The sequence below is a fragment of the Sminthopsis crassicaudata genome, chromosome 2 (genome assembly GCF_048593235.1).
Source record: "Sminthopsis crassicaudata isolate SCR6 chromosome 2, ASM4859323v1, whole genome shotgun sequence".
Classification (NCBI taxonomy): Eukaryota; Metazoa; Chordata; class Mammalia; order Dasyuromorphia; family Dasyuridae; genus Sminthopsis; species Sminthopsis crassicaudata.
Window position 1 is genome coordinate 431298553 of NC_133618.1, and position 21031 is coordinate 431319583.

General features: G+C 35.0%; 1 protein-coding gene across 3 annotated transcripts in view; it reads right to left on the reverse strand.

The window, feature by feature from the left end:
• Positions 1 to 21031, reverse strand: part of FBXO38 (F-box protein 38) — a 120320-nt gene that overhangs the window by 77226 nt on the left and 22063 nt on the right. For 2 of the 3 annotated variants that reach the window (XM_074292144.1, XM_074292145.1), the window contains 2 exons: positions 17000 to 17184; positions 7364 to 7497 (listed from right to left, as the gene is read on the reverse strand). In XM_074292144.1, coding sequence (XP_074148245.1) covers positions 7364 to 7497; positions 17000 to 17127 — 262 coding nt within the window. In that variant the 5' untranslated portion in view covers positions 17128 to 17184. The remainder of the gene's footprint in view (positions 1 to 7363; positions 7498 to 16999; positions 17185 to 21031) is intronic. The other variant, XM_074292147.1, reaches the window with a different exon arrangement.

A 21031-nucleotide genomic window follows, 5' to 3' on the forward strand; every position in this document is an offset into this window, starting at 1 on the left:
CAAACCCAAAGATACCAACATTAGGGATAAAAATTCATTATTTGGAAAAAACTGTTGGGAAAACTGGAAATTAATATGGCAGAAATTAGATATGGATCCACACTTAACACCATATACCAAGATAAGATCAAAATGGGTCCATGATTTAGGCATAAAGAGTGAGATAATAAATAGATTAGAGGAACAGAGGATAGTTTACCTCTCAGACCTGTGGAGGAGGAAAGAATTTATGACCAGAGGAGAACTAGAGATCATTATTGATCACAAAATAGAAGATTTTGATTAAATCAAACTAAAAAGTTTCTGTACAAACAATACTAATGCAAACAAGATTAGAAGGGAAGTAACAAATTGGGAAAATATTTTTAAAAGCAAAGGTTCTGACAAAGGTCTCATTTCCAAAATATATAGAGAACTGACCCTAATTTATAAGAAACCGAACCATTCTCCAATTGATAAATGGTCAAAGGATATGAACAGACAATTCTCAGATGAAGAAATTGAAACTATATCCACTCACATGAAAGAGTGTTCCAAATCACTACTGATCAGAGAAATGCAAATTAAGACAACTCTGAGATACCACTACACACCTGTCAGATTGGCTAAGATGACAGGAACAAATAATGAGGAATGTTGGAGGGGATGTGGGAAAACTGGGACACTGATGCATTGTTGGTGGAGTTGTGAAAGAATCCAACCATTCTGGAGAGCAATCTGGAATTATGCCCAAAAAGTTATCAAAATGTGCATACCCTTTGACCCAGCAGTGCTACTACTAGGCTTATATCCCAAGGAAATACTAAAGAAGGGAAAGGGACCTGTATGTGCCAAAATGTTTGTGGCAGCCCTTTTCATAGTGGCTAAAAGCTGGAAAATGAATGGATGTCCATCAATTGGAGAATGGTTGGGTAAATTATGGTATATGAACGTTATGGAATAGTATTGTTCTGTAAGAAATGACCAACAGGAGAAATACAGAGAGGCTTGGAGAGACTTACATCAACTGATGCTAAGTGAAACGAGCAGAACCAGAAGATCATTATACACTTCAACAATGATCCTGTACGAGGATGTATGCTGATGGAAGTGGATATCTTCAACATAAAAAAGAGCCAACTTACTTCCAGATGATCAATGATGGACAGAGGTAGCTACACCCAGAGAAGAAACACTGGGAAGTGAATGTAAATTGTTAGCACTAATATCTGTCTGCCCAGGTTACATGTACCTTCGGAATCTAATGCTTATTGTGCAACAAGAAAATGGTATTTACACACATGTATTGTATCTAGGTTATATTGTAACACATGTAAAATGTATGGGATTACCTGTCATGGGGGGAGGGAGTAGGGGGGGGGAGATAATTTGGAAAAATGAATACAAGGGATAATATTATAAAAAAATATATAATAAAAATTATTAAAAAAAAAAAAAAAGAAATTGGCTAAAATGACAGGAAAAGATAATGATAAATGCTGGAAGAGATGTGAGAAAACTAAATCATTAGTGCATTGCTGCTGGAGTTGTGAATTGATCCAGCCATTCTGAAGAGCTATTTGGAACCATGTCCAAAAGGCTATAAAACTGCATTCTCTGCGATCTAGCATTGTTATTGCTGGGTCTATAAACCAATGAGGTGACAAAAACGGGAAAAGAACCCATGTGCAAAAATGGTTGTAGCAGTTCTTTTTTGTGGTGGCAAGGATTGGAAATTGAGTGAATGCCCACAAATTAGGGAATAGCTGAGTAAGTTATGGTATATGAATGTAATGGAATATTATTGTTCTGTAAGAAATGATGAGTAGGCTGGTTTCAGAAAAGCTTGGAGAGATTTATTTACAATCTGATGCTGAGTAAAGTGAGCAGAACCAGGAGAACATTGTACACAGCAACAGTAAGATTATGTGATGATCAATTGTGACAGACTTAGCTTTTCTCAGTATTACAGTGATCCAAGATAATTCCAACAGACATGGGATGAACAATGTCATGTGCATCCAAAGAGAGACCTATGAAGACTGAATGTGGATTGAAGCATACTATTTTCATCTTGTTTTTTTCTTTCTTGTGGTTTTTCCCTTTTATTCTGATTTTTCTTTCCCAATATAAGTAATATGGAAATATGTTTAAAATGATTATATAAAGCTTATCAGATTGCAAGCTGTCTTGAGGAGGAAGAGATGAAAGAAAGAGGGCAAAAAAAGTTTGCCACTCAAAATCTTAAAGACAAGTGCTGAAAACTATCTTCACATGTAATTGGAAAAATAAAATAGTATTAAGTGTAAAAAGAAAAAGGGAAAGAAATCAAACTTATAAACTGAAGGAATACACTTACACCCTTCCCCAACACATATTGGAAGATGTGTTAGAGATAGATGTAGAGGGCCACAGATAGTGGGGGAACTCTGGACTGAAGGGTCTTATATCTTATCCAGAGTTCCCCCACTATCTGCGGCCCTTTATATCACCTGCTTTCTTTTGTTTTAGAGGTCAGAGAATAGCAATTGCCTCTTAGTCTCCTTATATCATCATCATCATCATCATCTTCTCACATGAAGAGATCCATTCTACAGGTTTGAGTTAGACCTTCAGCAGCCACTGGCAGATGGCTCCCATATCACAACAATAAGCTTTATTTATTTCTATAGTAGCATCCTGTATGGTGGTATAACATGATTATTAACATCATTATCACTATACCAAGTTTTTATGAGAAAAGTATACTGGAACCTATCAACATGACATTATTTTATTTAATAAATTTCAAATCAAGTCCATATTAATTTTCTTATTTGGTATTCATAGCAACTTGTGTTGTTGACAGGGCAGGGATTATTATCCCTATTATGCCAATGAAGCAAGTGAGCTGTAAAGAAGTGAAATAATTTACCCAATGTTATCTGGTTAATTAATGGCATGGTAGGACTTTCTGCCTCTTTAAGTCATGCCTCCTTTCTTCTTAGACTCATTCATTCATTGTTCATACTTCATTCTAAAAATGGACCTTGACAGGAAAGGGGTGACATGACCTCTTAAGTGAATTGATTTAATCTGGGTCCAATGGCAAAACAGAGATCAGAACAAATGGAGATAAAGGCCTCATCTCCAAAATATACAGAGAATTGACATTAATTTATAAGAAATCAAGCCATTCTCCAATTGATAAATGGTCAAAGGATATGAACAGACAATTTTCAGATGATGAAATTAAAGCTATTTCCACTCATATGAAAGAGTCACTATTGATCAGAGAAATGCAAATTAAGACAACTCTGAGATACCACTACACACCTGTCAGATTGGCTAAGATGACAGGAACAAATAATGATGAATGTTGGAGAGGATGTGGGAAAACTGGGACACTGATGCATTGTTGGTGGAGTTGTGAAACAATCCAACCATTCTGGAGAGCAATCTGGAATTATGCCCAAAAAGTTATCAAAATGTGCATACCCTTTGACCCAGCAGTGCTACTACTAGGCTTATATCCCAAGGAAATACTAAAGAAGGGAAGGGACCTGTATGTGCAAAAATGTTTGTGGCAGCCCTTTTTGTAGTGGCTAGAAACTGGAAAATGAATGGATGTCCATCAATTGGAAAATGGTTGGGTAAATTATGGTATATGAATGTTATGGAATAGTATTGTTCTGTAAGAAAAGACCAACAGGAGGAATACAGAGAGGCTTGGAGAGACTTACATCAACTGAAGCTGAGTGAAACAAGCAGAACTAGGAGATCATTATACACTTCAACAATGATACTGTATGAGGATGTATTCTGATGGAAGTGGATATCTTCAACATAGAGAAGAGCTAATCCAATTCCAACTGATCAATAATGGACAGAATCAGCTACATCCAGAAAGGGAACACTGGGAAATGAGTGTAAACTGTGAGCATTTTTTTTGTTTTTCTTCCCAGATTATTTTTACCTTCCAAATACAATTCTTCCTTTGCAACAACAACAAAAAAATTCGGTTCTGCACATATATATTGTACCTAGCTTATACTATAAGATATTTAATATGTAAGGGAATGCCTGCCATCTAGGGGAGGGGGTGGAGGGAAGGAGGGGAAAAATTTGGAACAGAAAGGAGTACAAGGGATAATGTTGTAAAAAAAAAAAAAAAATTACCTATGCATATGTACTGTCAAAAAAAAATGTTACAATTATAAAATAAAAAAAGAACGAATGAAGATGATTTTGCTATTCTTAAGATTATGCAACTTTTGAAGTATTAAGTTCTAAAGTCAAAGTTTAAAGGAAGTGAAGGATATGATGAGGATAACAAAAAAGACCACACAGGAATAAAATTTCTCTTAACAGTAATCTTTCTTCTTAGGCATTCTCCCATATCTACCCTAAGTCATTTTATACTTTTCAACTCATTTCATAGTCCTATCTCCCAGTGTTTCAAATAAATCATTCTTTTGATGGTAAGAAGAGACAACTCAATTTATGCTGCCTTTGAAAGTTCATATGCTTTCTTCATGACAATGCTGTAATGGTAAAAAATCCAAATATTACTATTCTTATTTGGCAAATAAAGAAATGGATATGTAGAGGGCCATATGGCTACTGACAGGACCAGGAATTGAAAACCAATTTGTACTGACTTTATGCGCAGTACTAATTTTCTCAAAACCCTAAAAGGGTAGGAAGATGCTACTTAATCCAAATTAGAGAGGGTCCAAACAGAGACTTCTTAACTGACAGAGCCAAGTATTCATGAGATTTGTCCTATGTAGCTGTTCCTAGGTTCCCCAAAAAACACAAGAAAGGAAATGACAGAGCCAGGATAGTCCTACAGCAAAAGCTGACCAGAAAATAAGGAGATCCTAAGACTTTATCAGTCACAGCAGTGTTTATGATAAAGACTAGTTGAATGGTATCTGCTTAAACACCAAGTGAAAAATTTGTTTTCATGAATTTTAAATGAGGCAACAGATAACTAAATCTTATTTTACCAGGACCTGTGTCAAGGTAAAGCAAAACTTTGAGACCAAATAACCTTATAGTTTAGATAAGCCTGGCAATATAGTAAAAGAAAGGCTGGACTTGTGAGCCAAAGACCTGGATTCCAATCCTAGTTTTAACACTAATTTGGGTACTGTGGTATAATGGGAAAGTACTTTAGTGTTGGATTTGAAGCAAAAGGCCCTAAAATCAAATCTGGGCCTTGCCAGAACTACTATCAACAAACTTGAATCAGCCTTTTCTCTAAATCTCACTTTCCTCATCTGGAAGGACACTTCATTATGTTAACATTAGTGAGTACATTGCCTCATTGATATATTTCGTTTAATATGGTTTTAATGAATAAGCTCTCATATTGGGAAAATGCTAATTTATTTTAAATTACTATTTCTTCAGAGTTTCTAGGTGTTCTTCCTTTGTTCCAACACAACTTGGATCTTACAGACTACATTGTCCATATCCCTTACTTTACAGATGAGAAATCTGAGATCCAGAGAGATTAGGTGACAGAATAATACAAATATTAAGAAGGAAAGCTAGGATCTGTAATCAAATATATTGGTTCAAAATCTAGTACCTGCTTCTATGACTATATAGATATAGATATAAAAAATTCCCTCCACATGACAATTATTATTTCTCTTTACTCCATATTTTTTTTTTCTCTCTAGATTGTTCCACCTCCATTTATCATGCACAATCTCCTCTAGATGGTTTCTGGATTATCTACTTACTGTCTTCCTTAATTATGGCACCCACATAATATTGAACATAATATTGCAGATATAATTTAACAGGACAGAGCCTAGCAGAACTACCACCACCCTACGCCAAAATAATATGCCTTTCTTTCTGTAGCTTAAAAGGCTTAAAAGTCCATTAAGTTTCATTGGTTGCTATATCACATTATTGACTAACACTGAGTCCACTAAAATATTCAGATTTTCCAAAAATTATTGTTAAGTCACACAGGATATAGTTATGCTGCAAGTACATTTATCTCTAATAAAATTTCTTTTCTTGGGCAAGTCACTTCCTTTCTCTTGACCTTAGATTCCTCTTCTGCAAAATGTTATCAATAATACTTAAACTTCTGACTTCAAAGTAGAAAAAGGCTTTGTAAATAACCTCTTAAAGGATCTGGCAATGAGAGGAATAAGTCATTATAGTTTTAGGATGGCAAAATATCAGGATGTATAAATTTGCTCAATAATTTATTCATCCCAAAATATTTGCAGAATGTCTTATATGTACCATGTGTTATCTTGGGCACTTAGAGGACACAAAGTAAATCAGGCAAGGTTCCTGTCTCCTCTCAAAATCTGATAAGAGATACTGCAATGCTCTATCACAGGGGTTCTCAAACTACGGCCCAGCAGACCAGATGTGGCCCGCTGATGACGTTTATTCAGCCCAACGGGTTATGGCAAATGGACTGAGGGGTGGAGACAGAGTGTGAGTTTTTGTTTTTACTATAGTTCAGCCCTCCAACAAATCTGAGAGACAGTGAATTGGCCCCCTATTTAAAAAGTTTGAGGACTACTGCTCTATCAATTCCTTCTCCAGCTCATTTTACAGAAAAGGAAACTGAGCAAACAAAGTTAAGTGACTTGCCTAGGATCACATAACTAGAAACTGTCAGTAAAGTACAAGGTGCTAAAAGATCCAATGAGACAAATATTACTACTGACAGGAAGTAGAAAAGGCTTTATTCAGAAAGCAATATTTTAGCTAAACTTAAAAGATCTGGTAGAAAATGGATGTAAAGATTTTTTTAAAATATCAAATACATTGAGAACACTAAAATAGGAAAAGTCAGGATCAAAGACAAACAAAAATAGGAAGTTTTAGAGATTAACAAATAGAACAATAATAATTCATCTTATATAATATTTTGTATCTTGCTAAGTATTTTATTTTTATAATCACTATATAGATTATTATGATCCCTATTTTACTATTTACAAATCCCTGACAAGTGGTCATTCAGCTTCTGTCTAAATACTTCAAATGAGGGTGTACTTGCAAACATTCTATTCTGAGGACAGCCTCATCAAGTCTACTTCTGACTCTGCAATTTCTATTCCCTGCTGCAAATTCTTAAGTTGTTTGCCAATAAGGCTATGTACTTATGGCACAATCAGATGGAGCTGCTTACTTGGAAAGAATTAAATTATTAAAGCATTACATTAAACTGTAGCCTCAATTTATTTCAAACATCCCATTACACTACTGTGACAATCATATAGCAATTCAAATCATTTCTCCATTATGCTTGCCCATAAACTGAGAAATTTTTCTAACAAAGAAATCATTATCTTTCCCATAATATTATCATATAAAGAGATTCAACCACATGTTAGCTAATAAAGTCATCACTCACCAGTTGGCATATATTCCCACCAGCGGCCTGCACAAAGATCTACAATCTTCACTACCCTCAGGTACAGGGTCACTGCTTCCTTCAGCTTCCGAGAGAGGCATTCCATACACATGATATCCTGCAGAGGGAGGTACCTTTGTGAGAGAAAGAAACTCACATTTATCAAGTGAATAAGTATTTCCCATTCATTAATGGGTTATAGTTTTACCTTTTTCTTTTCTTCCTTCTTTAATTAAATCAAAAAAGTACAGTACCTGCATCAAACACATATATGTTTCATGCTTGTTGTGACATTATCGATTTGGATTTATTTGTATAATACATGGACTTTTCTATTACCTCCTAAGTACTATATATCCAATTTGAGGGGCTGGCACCAAGTGACTGAGGATACCTAAATTATAACTCTGTAGTCAAAAAGGTCAGCTCTTTCATAAAATGCTGTCTTGGATTACAGCACATACCTTATATATTTCCTACCAAAACAAACTTTATTAAAATAACAATGAAATCATCTTTGGTTACATGAGAATTTAAATTAAAGCTTTAAATAAAGACTTATAATTCTAATTAGATACTAATCTTCTTCTTGATTGTATTCTTAGTTACTGTTTCTCTCTAATGTATCCAATGATACATGGAACTTTCACACTTTAAATTTTAACTATTTTACATATTTTTTTCTGATGATGGCAGTAGCAGTTTTATTTTAAAAAAAACCACTTTAATAACAAAAACTGAAATTATAATTTCTTAACTCAATTCAAATACTTATTAAATATCTCCTACATCCAAGGTACTGTGCTGTTTGATGGGAATACAAAGATACACATGGCACAAGCCCTACTCTTAAAAAGTTCACAATATTTAGTGGGAAAGACATACAAAAACCTTAAAACTAAAAAGTCAAAGCAAAGTACTTTGAGATGTGTGAAGAGATAACTTTTACCTAGTCGAATATGATTATACAAGAAAATTCTATAAAGAAAAGGGCTTTAGAGAGATTTTAGTAAGGGAAAAAGGAAGGATTCTGACAGATGGAAGTAGAATAAAGAAAGAGTGGACAGAGAGAGAGGGAAGGAAGCACTTTGGGAAGATGAAAGCAAGAGAAAAGGTTTAAAGATAGGATAGGTTATAGCACTAAAGCAAGGGAGTTTAATTTTTAAAAAACAAAAGGATAAAAACATTAAATGCAATTAGCTCAAATGATCCAATATGACTTGGTTTCTTCAAGACAAAGCAAGGGTTTTGACAGTTTAATGAAAGAAGGCCAACAGCTCCCATATAATGACATATTCAAACTTTGAGAACATAAAATAAAATTGGACCTAAGCAGCTGGCATGTTGGGTTTAAAATGCTGTCTAGTTCATAAGTCTTCTTACTTCTATCAAATCGTCTCCCTTTCTATAATATGAACACAAACTAAAAATGTTGTTTTTAAAGTTATCATTGATCAACTAATTATCAAATGACCAAACCTCATTCTTTTCTTGACCTTTCTGCAGCATTTGATAATGCTTGTCTCTCCTGGAAACTGTCCTTTCTGGACTATGCTGACACTGCTCTCTCCTAGTTCTCTTTTTATCTGTTTCACAACTCTTTGGTCTCACTTGGTAGTTCTTCATATATGTCATTATCAACTAACTATAGGCATTCACTAACTTCCTGTTATGGGCCCTCATCTGTTTTCATGATATATTATTTTATATGGTGATCTCATCAGTTTCCATGTATTAAATTATCAGCTCTATTGAACTGACGTAACCATTTCAATGCTTCCTCCTTCCTTTCTCCTGCCAATCCTCAATAAACTCCAGTAATTCCCTATCACCTACAAGATAATAAACTCCTGTTTTGGCACTAAAAGCCTTCCTTCTTTTCAGTTTATTTATACCTTACTCCTCTCCACATGCTCTACGATCAAGCTACACTGATTTACTTTCCAACATTTCTTACATATGACACTCCATCTCTTATCCCTGAGCCTTTGAATATTAGGTGTGGAATGCTTCTGTGCTCAATTCTGCCTAAACCACTGACTTTCTTTAAGGCTCAGAACAAATCTCACTGTCTGTAGGAAGGTGTTTTCAGTCTCTCCCACTGTGACTGCCTTCCCTTTTGAGTTAATCTCCCACTTTTCTGTATTTGGAATTTACCTAGTTATTTACATGTTGTCATGCCCATTTGAATGTGAGGAGTGTTTCTGCCTTTTTTTTTTTTTTTTTTTTTTAATTTCCCTCACTTAGCACAATGTCAGGCACAGTGTTATTTCTAAAGGCTTGTTGACCGAGTGCCAAATGTGTTCTGATGAGAAGACAAGTCTTATAATCTCCATGACGTCTATTAATGGCAATCAATGATTCTAGCTCTTTTAGGTTATATATTGGTAACTCACACTGAACTTAGTAGTTTCCTAAACCTTCAAGGCTTTATACAAAATGTTGTCTAGCCACACCTTCCCCACTTTGTGTAACATTCTCTCTAAAATGAAATGTTCTCTGTTTTGGTTTCCTTGGGGTCTCTGTGAGCAGCCTTCCTTTCAGTTCAGTAATCACCACAAGTGCAGCCTGGTGTTAAAGTTCAAATCTTTTATTATCTCTTTCAAAAGTCTTATCTCCTTCACTTGGAGCTTGACTAGTTTTCTGGAGGCCTATCTCTCTCCTTGGTTCTGAGAGGTTGAACTCCCTTGAGCTCCCACCTGCTTTCTCTGGCTTCTGAATCTCCTCGACTCCAAAGGTTTGTGCCTGCAGCCACCAGAAAGATGGACAATGGAATGAATCTGTCTCAGACTCCAAGAGCTTTTAGTGTGCTTGTCCCTTTTTTGCCCCCTGAGAGCTTCTTCCTTATATGTTTCACACTGAGTATACACCAATCATTATATCATTAGGAAACTATTATTTGTTGTAGGATTAAATCAATGCTAAACTAGATTTAACCATTGTCTCCTCAATTCCACTTAGTACTTAAGCCCCAATTACTTTGCATTTACTCAGTATTTATTTATCTAGTTAGGTATTGTTTCCAACCAATAGAATTTAAGCCATTTGAGATTAGGATGCATTTCATTCTGCCTTTGTATCTAAGCACAAAGTAGGCATTTAAACAAACTTTTTTAAGGCAACTTCTGCATCTGATTTCCCTCATTTCCTCCCCAAACTTTTCCTTCCTTAGTCTCCTATTCTTCTAGGACTCTCCTATGTATCTTTCACAATAGAACCTCAGCAATCTTCTTAATGTATTATCCTGATCATGAGAGTACTCCACTAAAAAATATTCAGTGGTTGTCCAATGTCCACATAATATATAATTTTCTGTTCCATAATGTGGCTCCAAATTCATCTGTTTTAGTCAAAACCGAATGCTCCCTAATTATCCTTTGTACCCTACTTTCTTCGATCTCTTTTATTTATACCATACTCCACAAATGGAAGGGACATGGGAAATGACACTTTCCCATTCAGATTCTCCTTGTTCATGTTCCTCCCAGTTTCGTTAAGGCCTAATTATTCCACAATGACTTTGTTGTCCTCTCTTTCTCCAAGGACATGGTATGTATTCACATACCTTGGAATTTTCTTGCATGAATGTGCAAGCATCTACACACACACACACACACACACACACACACACACACACACACACACATACACATACACACACACACACACACACACACACACACCCTCTGACAAGTGAGGTCTCTTACCTTCAGATTTCTCCTACCACTTTGGAACATGTTATATTTTATATCCTCCTGCCTCATGAGTCTAAAACCTTTGAAGTAGGGAAAGGGGAAAGGTCTCAGTAGCAGCTTGAAATGTAGAATATAATTGAGTCTGTAGTCATTCATCTTTGGCTTCCTCTGGTGTGGTCACAGGCCAACTGTGACCTGCTTGAAGCTTCATCTATCTCCATCTTAATCTTACTCTCTTATACCTCCTTTCAGTTTTTCTTTACTAGCAAATGGTAGGATCCTCCTAATTCAAGATTCTTGCTCTTACATGGAATCAATCTTCATCATTCTCATATTGCCTTCTGCTGTAATCTCCTCTACTACTTTAAACTATATATTTGACTTCCCTTATTTGACTTTGTTGGACTACTCTTCTCAAAGGAAATAGTTCCATTCATGTCCTTTATATAGGAATTATACAAATATGAACACTTTCCAACTATTTTTCCTTTTTTAAGAATAGGTACTCTGTGCAGAAAAAGCATTTGATAAAATCCAACATCCATTCCTACTAAAAACGCTTGAGAGTATAGGAATAAATGGACTATTCCTTAAAATAATGAGCATATATTTAAAACCTTCAGTAAACATCATATGTAATGGCGATAAACTAGAACCTTTCCCTATAAGATCAGGAGTGAAACAAGGTTGCCCACTATCACCATTACTATTCAATATAGTACTAGAAACTCTAGCCTCGGCAATAAGAGCTGAGAAAGAGATTCAAGGAATTAGAGTAGGAAATGAAGAAATCAAATTGTCACTTTTCGCAGATGACATGATGGTATACTTAGAGAACCCCAAAGACTGCTATAAAAAGCTATTAGAAATAATTCAGAATTTTAGCAAAGTTGCAGGATACAAAATAAATCCACATAAATCCTCAGCATTTTTATACATTAACAGCAAGAGATACAAAGAGAAATTCCATTCAAAATAACGGTCGATAGTATAAAATATTTGGGAATATATCTACCAAAGGAGAGTCAGGAATTATATGAGCAAAATTACAAAACACTTGCCACAAAAATAAAGTCAGATTTAAATAATTGGAAAGACATTCAGTGCTCTTGGATAGGGCGAGCGAATATAATTAAGATGACAATACTCCCTAAACTAATCTATTTATTTAGTGCTATACCAATCAGACTTCCAAGAAACTATTTAAATAATCTAGAAAAAATAACAACAGAATTCATATGGAACAACAAAAGGTCGAGAATTTCAAGGGAAGTAATGAAAAAAAAATTAAATGAAGGTGGTCTAGCTGTACCTGATCTAGAACTATATTATAAAGCAACAGTCACCAAAACCATTTGGTATTGGCTAAGAAATAGACTAGTTGATCAATGGCATGTGTTAGGTTCACAGGGCAAGATAGTGAATAAAAATAGCAATCTAGTGTTTGACAAACCCAAAGATCCCAAATTTTGGGATAAGAATTCATTATTTGACAAAAACTGCTGGGAAAACTGGAAATTAGTATGGCAGAAACTAGGCATGGACCCACATTTAACACCACATACTAAGATTAGATCAAAATGGGTCCAAGATTTAGGCATAAAGAACGAAATCATAAATAAATTGGAGGAACATGGGATGGTTTACCTCTCAGACTTGTGGAGGAGGGAAGGAGTTTGTGTCCAAGGGAGAACTAGAGACCATTATTGATCACAAAATAGAAAATTTTGATTACACCAAATTAAAAAGTTTCTGCACAAACAAAACTAATGCAAACAAGATTAGAAGGGAAGTAACAAATTGGGAAAACATTTTTACAGTTAAAGATTCTGATAAAGGCCTCATCTCCAAAATATACAGAGAATTGACTTTAATTTATAAGAAATCAAGCCATTCTCCAATTGATAAATGGTCAAAGGATATGAACAGACAATTTTCAGATGATGAAATTAAAACTATTTCTGCTCATATGAGTGTTCCAAATCACTATTGATCAGAGAAATGCAAATTAAGACAACTCTGACATATCATTACACACCTGTCAGATTGGCTAAGATGACAGGAACAAATAACGATGAATGTTGGAGGGGCTGTGGGAAAACTGGGACACTGATGCATTGTTGGTGGAGTTGTGAAAGAATCTAACCATTCTGGAGAGCAATCTGGAATTATGCCCAAAAAGTTATCAAAATGTGCATACCCTTTGACCCAGCAGTGCTACTACTAGGCTTATATCCCAAGGAAATACTAAAGAAGGGAAAGGGACCTGTATGTGCCAAAATGTTTGTGGCAGCCCTTTTCATAGTGGCTAGAAGCTGGAAAATGAATGGATGTCCATCAATTGGATTATGGTTGGGTAAATTATGGTATATGAATGTTATGGAATAGTATTGTTCTGTAAGAAAAGACCAACAGGAGAAATACAGAGAGGCTTGGAGAGACTTACATCAACTGATGCTAAGTGAAACGAGCAGAACCAGAAGATCATTATACACTTCAACAATGATACTATACGAGGATGTATGCTGATGGAAGTGGATATCTTCAACATAGAGAAGAGCTAATCCAATTCCAATTGATTAATTATGGACAGAATCAGCTACATCCAGAAAAGGAACACTGGGAAATGAGTGTAAACTGTTTTTTTTTACCTTCTGAATCCAATTCTTCCTGTGCAACAAGAAATTCGGTTCTACACACATATATTGTATCTAGAATATACTGTAATATATTTAACATGTATAAGACTGCCTGCCATCTGGGGGAGGGGGTTGGGGAAGGAAGGGAAAAAATCTGAACAGAAGTGCGTGCAAGAGATAATGTTGTAAAAAACTACCCATGCATATGTACTGTCAAAAAAAAAAAAAAAAGTTATGCTTATAAAATAAAATAAAAATTAAATTTAAAAAAAATAGGAAAAAAAAAAAAAAAAGAATAGGTACTCTGGCACCTTAGAGTTAAGGTTGTGATAAGTACACATGTGTAGATTCTAGGAAATGTTAAATGCTAATCCAATAGTGTGATGGAACCCTAGGGAATTTAAGGGCAATTTGTGTGGTTCTACAAACAGGAATCTTTTGTTGCTATCTAGAGTGGAAAACAATTCTGCTCCTCAGCAGGATGAAAAACACTACATTTATGAGAAAACAAGAGGAATGAGAGATACTGGACTGTGTATTTCTTTTGTGTATTTTTTTTACTAGTTCACCATTAAGTTCAAGGATTATACTCTCCATGTGTAAACAACTCAATTAGTGGTCACAGCAGAACCCCTTTTTCTATCTGCGTAGGCAAAAACAAGCAGGGTACAGTTGTAAACACACCAGAGGAAGCCAAAACAAGATGAATGTCTATAGACTCAATTTTATTCTACTTGTTTTAAGCTGCTACTAAGACCTTTCCCTTTTCCCTTCAGAGGTTTTAGACTTATGATTCAGAAAACAAAGTCAATAAAATTATTAATGAATTTACTGTCATAATTGAAGGGGACATAATGATGGGAACTGTATGAGGGGAGAGGGCACCAATTCATCAAGTTACTAGCCTGATCTCCTGCCTTGGGATAAGAACAATGATACTATTCCTTCTCCATGTTCTTGTTCTAGAGTCTGAACTGCCTAAAACTCTGAAATAACTCTAATAGTACTGTCAGTGATCTATTTTTTTTCCTAAAATTTTCCTTTAATGATTTGCCATAGCCTCTCCATCCCAGTAATTTTAAATTATCATTCAAACCTGGATGCCACCTCCAGTTATCTTGATCTGTATCTGATGGTTCTGGTTCTAGAAGATAAAGTTTAGCTGGTGACCTTGCACAGTCCTCCCTCTTCCAAATTCAATTCACTTGTACATCATGGCATCACTTCCCTGATGTCAAGTCATCTTTGAGAATGAAGAACAAACAACTACAACTTCTTACTAATCCAGTTCAATTCTACATTGAACTTAAGAGACTTACACTCTTTTAAAATGCCAACTATGCCCTTATTCACCTCAGCTTTGGATCATTACTACTATTCAACAACTTTTCTTCCACAAATATACTGAACAAAAGGTAGGCAAAGTCACATAACTATTCTGACTGAATCCATGACAAATTTATGTTATATAACTTCAATTGGGCTTTCACTGCTGCTAGGGAATCCTTTTACACTTTCCAAATTAACTCACTTATCCCACTCATCACCAAAACTCTTCCAAACTCTTTCATGCCTCCTTCTCTCCTTACTCCCTCAGCTAAGAACTGTGCTTCATATTTTATAGAAAAAATAAAGTTATTATCCTTGAAAGCTCCATTTTCTTCCCTCCTCCTATCTCACTCACATCAAGCAAATGTCTTCTGCCACTACCTCCTCTTTCAGCCCTGTTGAGGGACTCTTATCCTTGTGAGGCAAAACTCTCTACAAGAGTAAGTGAAACCATTCCATTCTAAATTCTACAGCAGACTGTCCATTCTTTTGTTGTCAGACTCATGTATCATCAATCTTTCCCAGTTTGTCTACAGTTCTAACGCCCATCCCATTCTCAAAAAACCCTCACTTAATCCTTCCATTCCCATTAACTATCACCTCATGTTTGTTTTCCCTTTGTGACTGAACTCCATGAAAAGGCTTTTATAATAAGTAAACTTCCTCTTTTCTCACTCTCTCAATGCTCTATAATCAGGCTTCCCACCTCATCATTCAATCTAAAATGCTTCTAGCGGTTTCCATTGATCTTTGGTCAAATCCAAAGGTCATTTCTTAATTCTTATCTTTTCTAACTGTTTTGTAGCTTCTGACACTTGCTCCTTTTTCCTTGAAAATCTCTTGTCTCTTGGTTTTCAAAACCCTGTTCTCGTTTGGTTCATGTTCTCTCATAGCCTTTGCTTTATCTTCATCCAGATCATACCCATTAATCATGAGTGTTCCACACGACTCTGATCAAGTTGTCTTTCTTCAACCCCTCAGATACTTCATACTTATTCTGAATATAACTTGTGTGTCTGTTGTCTTTTTCATTATATTATAAAATCCTTGAGAGAAGGGACTATCTTTTGCCTCTTTATGTATCCCTAGAGCTTAGCACAGTGCCTATTACATAGAAAGTGCTTAATAAATGCCTGTTATTAGCTGATTAACCATAAACTCCATATGTTCACAATTGAATTCACAATCCTTCCAAACTCTCTTCTCTCCATATTTCCTTATTGCTATTAAAGGCATCATCATCCTCTCCTCATTTGCAGGTCTGTAGATTGTACCTCAATACCATCTCTCAAATTTGAGAGAGATAACTCCACCTCAAACCTTCCCATTCTTCTTTAACTTTAACATTCCTCCTGACAATACACTCTTTGATTCATTAATACTGGCTGGCTTCCAATTTTTCAAATAAGACTATCTCTTAATTCTGGTAATTTTCTCTAGCTGTCCCTCATGCCTTGAATTCTATCAATTCCTATCTCCACCTCCTGGCTTCCTTCAAGTCCAAGCTAAAATCCTGTTTTTGCAGGAAGTGTTTCCCAATCCCACTTATGTCTAGTATCTTCATTCAGTTAAAATTTTTTTCTAATTATCACACACACACACAGAGTTATACATAGTAATTTACATGTCTCCACCATTATATTTTGAGTTCTTTGAAGGCAGGACTTATCTTTTACTTTTCTTTCTAACTCCAGGACTTACCACATTGTCTAGAATATAGTAAGTGCTTAATAAATGTTTATTAACTGACTGATGTCAACAAATACTACTTGAGAAGCAATAACTATTCTGATGAGTCTGTAAGAATTTTTTATAAAAGTTTTTATTGATATAACTAAGCCATACATCAACTATGTGATTTTTTTATAACAAAGGTCCTGGAAAATCTCTTTGTAATCTGCTCTCACATACATATATGCAAGGAAAAGCAAAAAAAAAACAAAAACAAACCAACAAAAAAAACAATCTCTTACCTAAAGATGTGGCAGAGTACTTCATGTGAGAGCTGGTTCATGTAATCTTTTGTTTCATCTGATTTTGTCACTTCAGGGCTTTCCTTACTTGGGAGACATGGTTTCACAGTTTTCCTTCGTGGGCCCATCCTTATGATGACTCCAGGAGAAAATGACCAGTTGCAGTTTAATTGAGTTCAAAGTTGCTAAAAACAAGCAGAAATAAGAGAATTGAAGAGTTAGGACCTGAAATCTAACCCTGTAAAAGAATTGTTGGGGTTTTTTTTGTTTTGTTTTGTTTTTAATGAGAACATTCAAATAAAGTGAGGAGAAGTTGGCTAGTAAACTATCTTGGCATTTTGAGAAGGAAAAAAATCGATGAATGACTTCTAAAACTAGCTTTATTTAGCATAAAAAGGGGCAGGATTTATGTCAAAAACTAGATTGGGAGTCAAAAAGGCCTTGATTCTTATTCAGTCTTCTACTACAAGCCATGCAGCCTTGGATAAGTCATAAGACCTCTATCACTCCATTTTCTCATTAATAAAATGAGGGGAGTTCTCAAGAAATTCCATACAGATCTGCTCTTTGATGGCTTGAATCTTTCTAGTTCAAGGTTACAAAACCAAAATAGCAACTTCTCTGTCTCATGAAAAGAGGAAAAACAATACTATAATAAAGATATACAAAGTCAGATGGAAATGCCTTTCCAGGGTATTTCATATGTACAATGTCTTTATTAGTGTCCTTAAGTCAATTGTCACTGAATCTCTAATATTAAAACACAAAGGTCCTTAGAGAACATCTAGCCTAACATCAATTTAGGAGAAAAGTAAACAAATGCTCAGAGAAATTAAGTAGAGTAGCTATCAGAGAGGAAATGCTTACATTTATATAATCAATGATTTTAGTTATTCTCATGTAGAATGTGTGCTACGAAAGAAGCAGAATGGACTTGAAAGGAAAAGACTTGAGAATAAATTCTGATTTTTACAACTTAATATTTTGGTGACTTGGGACAAACTACTCAAGGCCACCAGAACCTCACCAGTTATCTATAAAATAAGGAAGATGATACAGGACTACATATAACTCACAAATTTGTGAGTAATATACCACAGAAATAAGTGTAATTACTATTATTTGCTAACTCCTTAATTAAGGATGGATCAAGGACATTAAAAATCAAAGATTAGAGGAAAGATAAAAACATGCTAAAAAGTTAATTAGCAGTTCAAAAAAACCACAACAGATTTTTTTTTTTTTAATTCACATTAGGTAAGATGCCTAGACAAAGACAGTAAGTACTTAAAGAATTCAGAGAAGGGAGAGACACCTCTTGAGATTGAGGGAAGATGTCCAAACATTTCTTTTATTCATTCCCTCTTTAGAATGCCTTAAAAACATTTTCTTCAATTAACAAAATTTTATTTTCTCTTTCTTCTGTCCACCAGTAAAAAATGAAAAGTCCTGAAAAACAACATTAGTTACGTCCAAAAACAGACATATATCCAGAGTCAATTTCCTCTCTATCAGGTGATGGGGAACAGGCATTACCAGATTCTCTGGCATTGTGGTTAGTCAATATATTGATGAGTTACTAAATCTTCACCGTTTTTCACCTCAATTATTTCTAATTTCCCTTCTCACATCCAATTGACAAAGCACTGTTGGATTGATCTCCCTAATAAAGTGATCTTATCATGACATTTCCCTTATCCCCAAAATTTCCCAACCTCCTTATTATCTATTATGTAACACCTAACACATTAGCTTAGAATCCCCAGCTTTTCACTATTAAGATTCATTCCCAACCCCCTTCTTCACATATCTCTTTCAGCTATAGTCCAACTAAGCCCAGCTCAAATTTTACCTTCTTATGAATAATCCCCCTTGCCCTGAGGATGTGACCTTTCCCTCTAATCAAATCACAGTTCTTCATGAACTTTCATGCTCTCTAACCCCATTTCTACCTATTGACACAATCCTCATTTTCCAAAGCTCTATTTAAATTTCATATCTCTAAGACTTTGAGATTTTTTGAATCTCATCCACCAAGAAGTAATCTTTTCTTCACTTTAACTCTTACATTTAACTTTTTCCAATTTCATTTTCCATAACTGTAAAATGGGGATAATGTTAATACCTATTTGCAGGGCTGTTCTAAGCATGAAAAGAGATTTTTTCAAATCACTTGGCATAATACCTGGCACATGGTAGATAACATATGAATGCTTATTCCCTCCTTCAACTGGCATTTAAGCAGTTAGGAGGTACTATACTAAATGTTAGTGATTAAAAAAAAAAAACACACAAAAACAATCTATGCCCCCATATTTCAATAAAGAAAATATATAAATAATTATTTACATACAAGATATATAGAACTTGAACTGAGCCTTAAAGAAAGCCAAAAGACAGGTGAAGAATATTCCAGGTCTGTGAGACAGTCAATTAAAAGTCACAGACGGAGTGTGACACAGCAAGTTTCACAGGGTTGTTTGATCACTAAATATTAGGAGAAGCAATAAGCAAAAAAGACTGGAAAAGTAGGAAGGGGCCAAATTGAGATGGACTTTCCAAACCAGAGAGGATTTTATATTTGATTATGAAGGTAACAACAATATGAAGCCACTGGAGTTTATCAAACAAGGAAGTAATACTCTCAGTACTACATTTCTGAAAGATTATTTTAGTAATTAAGTGGAAGATGAACTGGAGTGGGGAGAATTTTGAAGCAGACTCTTCTAATAGTACAAGTATGATATGGCAAGAGCCTTTATCAGTATGGTGACTGTGTTAAGTGGAGATAAGGGGACCCATCTCAGAAATGTGATGGCAGAAATTACAGGATTCAATTAAAGATTAAATATGTTTTATGAATGCAAGTGAGAAGTCAAAGATGAGACCAAGCTTGTGAGCTTGGGTAACTAGGAAGATGGTAGTACCTTCAATGAAATATGGAAGTTCAGAAAAGGGTGGGATTTGGGGAAAAGATAATTTTAAAAACCAATGCAGATGAAATTTTTTTGCAGCAGTAAACTGGGGAAAATTTTTATATCCAAGTACTCTTATAAAGGTCTCATTTCTAAATATAAAGAACTGCCTCAAATTTATAAGAATACAAGCTATTCTCCAATTGATAAATAGTGAAAGGCTATGAACAGTCAATTTTCAGATGAAGAAATTGAAGCCATTTCATTTAGAGCCATGCTCTAAATCACTACTAATCAGAGAAATGAAAATTAAGACAACTCTGAGATATCACTACACATCTCTCAGATTGGCTAAGATGACAGGAAAAGCTAAAATAAATGTTAAAGGGGATGTGGGAAAACTGAGACATTGATACATTGTTGGTGGAACTGTGAACAGATCCAACCATTCTGGAGAGCAGTTTGGAACTATGCCCAAAGGACTATCAAACTGTGCATACCCTTTCATCCAGCAGTGTTTCTACTAGGTTTATATTCTAAAGAACTCTTAAAAGAGGAAAAGGAACCCATATGTGCAAAAATGTTCGTGGTAGCCCTCTTTGTAGTGTCAAGAAACTAGAAACTGAGTGGATGCCCACCAGCTGGAGAATGGTTGAATAAGTTACAATACATGAATGCTATGGAATATTTTATTTTTCTTTTTTTTCCTTTTTTTTTTTTTAATTAATTTTATAATTATAACATTTTTTGACAGTACATATGCATAGGTAGTTTTTTACATTATCCCTTGTACTCCCTTCTGTTCCGAATTTTTCCCTCCTTCCCTCCAACCCTCTCCCCTAGATGGCAGGCATTCCCATACATATTAAATATGTTATAGTATATCCTAGATACAATATATGTGTGCAGAACCGAATTTTGTTTTTTTTTGTTGTTGTTGTTGTTGCAAAGGAAGAATTGGATTCCGAAGGTAAAAATAACCTGGGAAGAAAAATAAAAAATGCAAACAGTTTACACTCATTTCCTAGTGTTCCTTCTCTGGGTGTAGCTGATTCTGTCCATCATTGATCAATTGGAACTAGATTAGATCTTCTCTATGTTGAAGATATCCACTTCC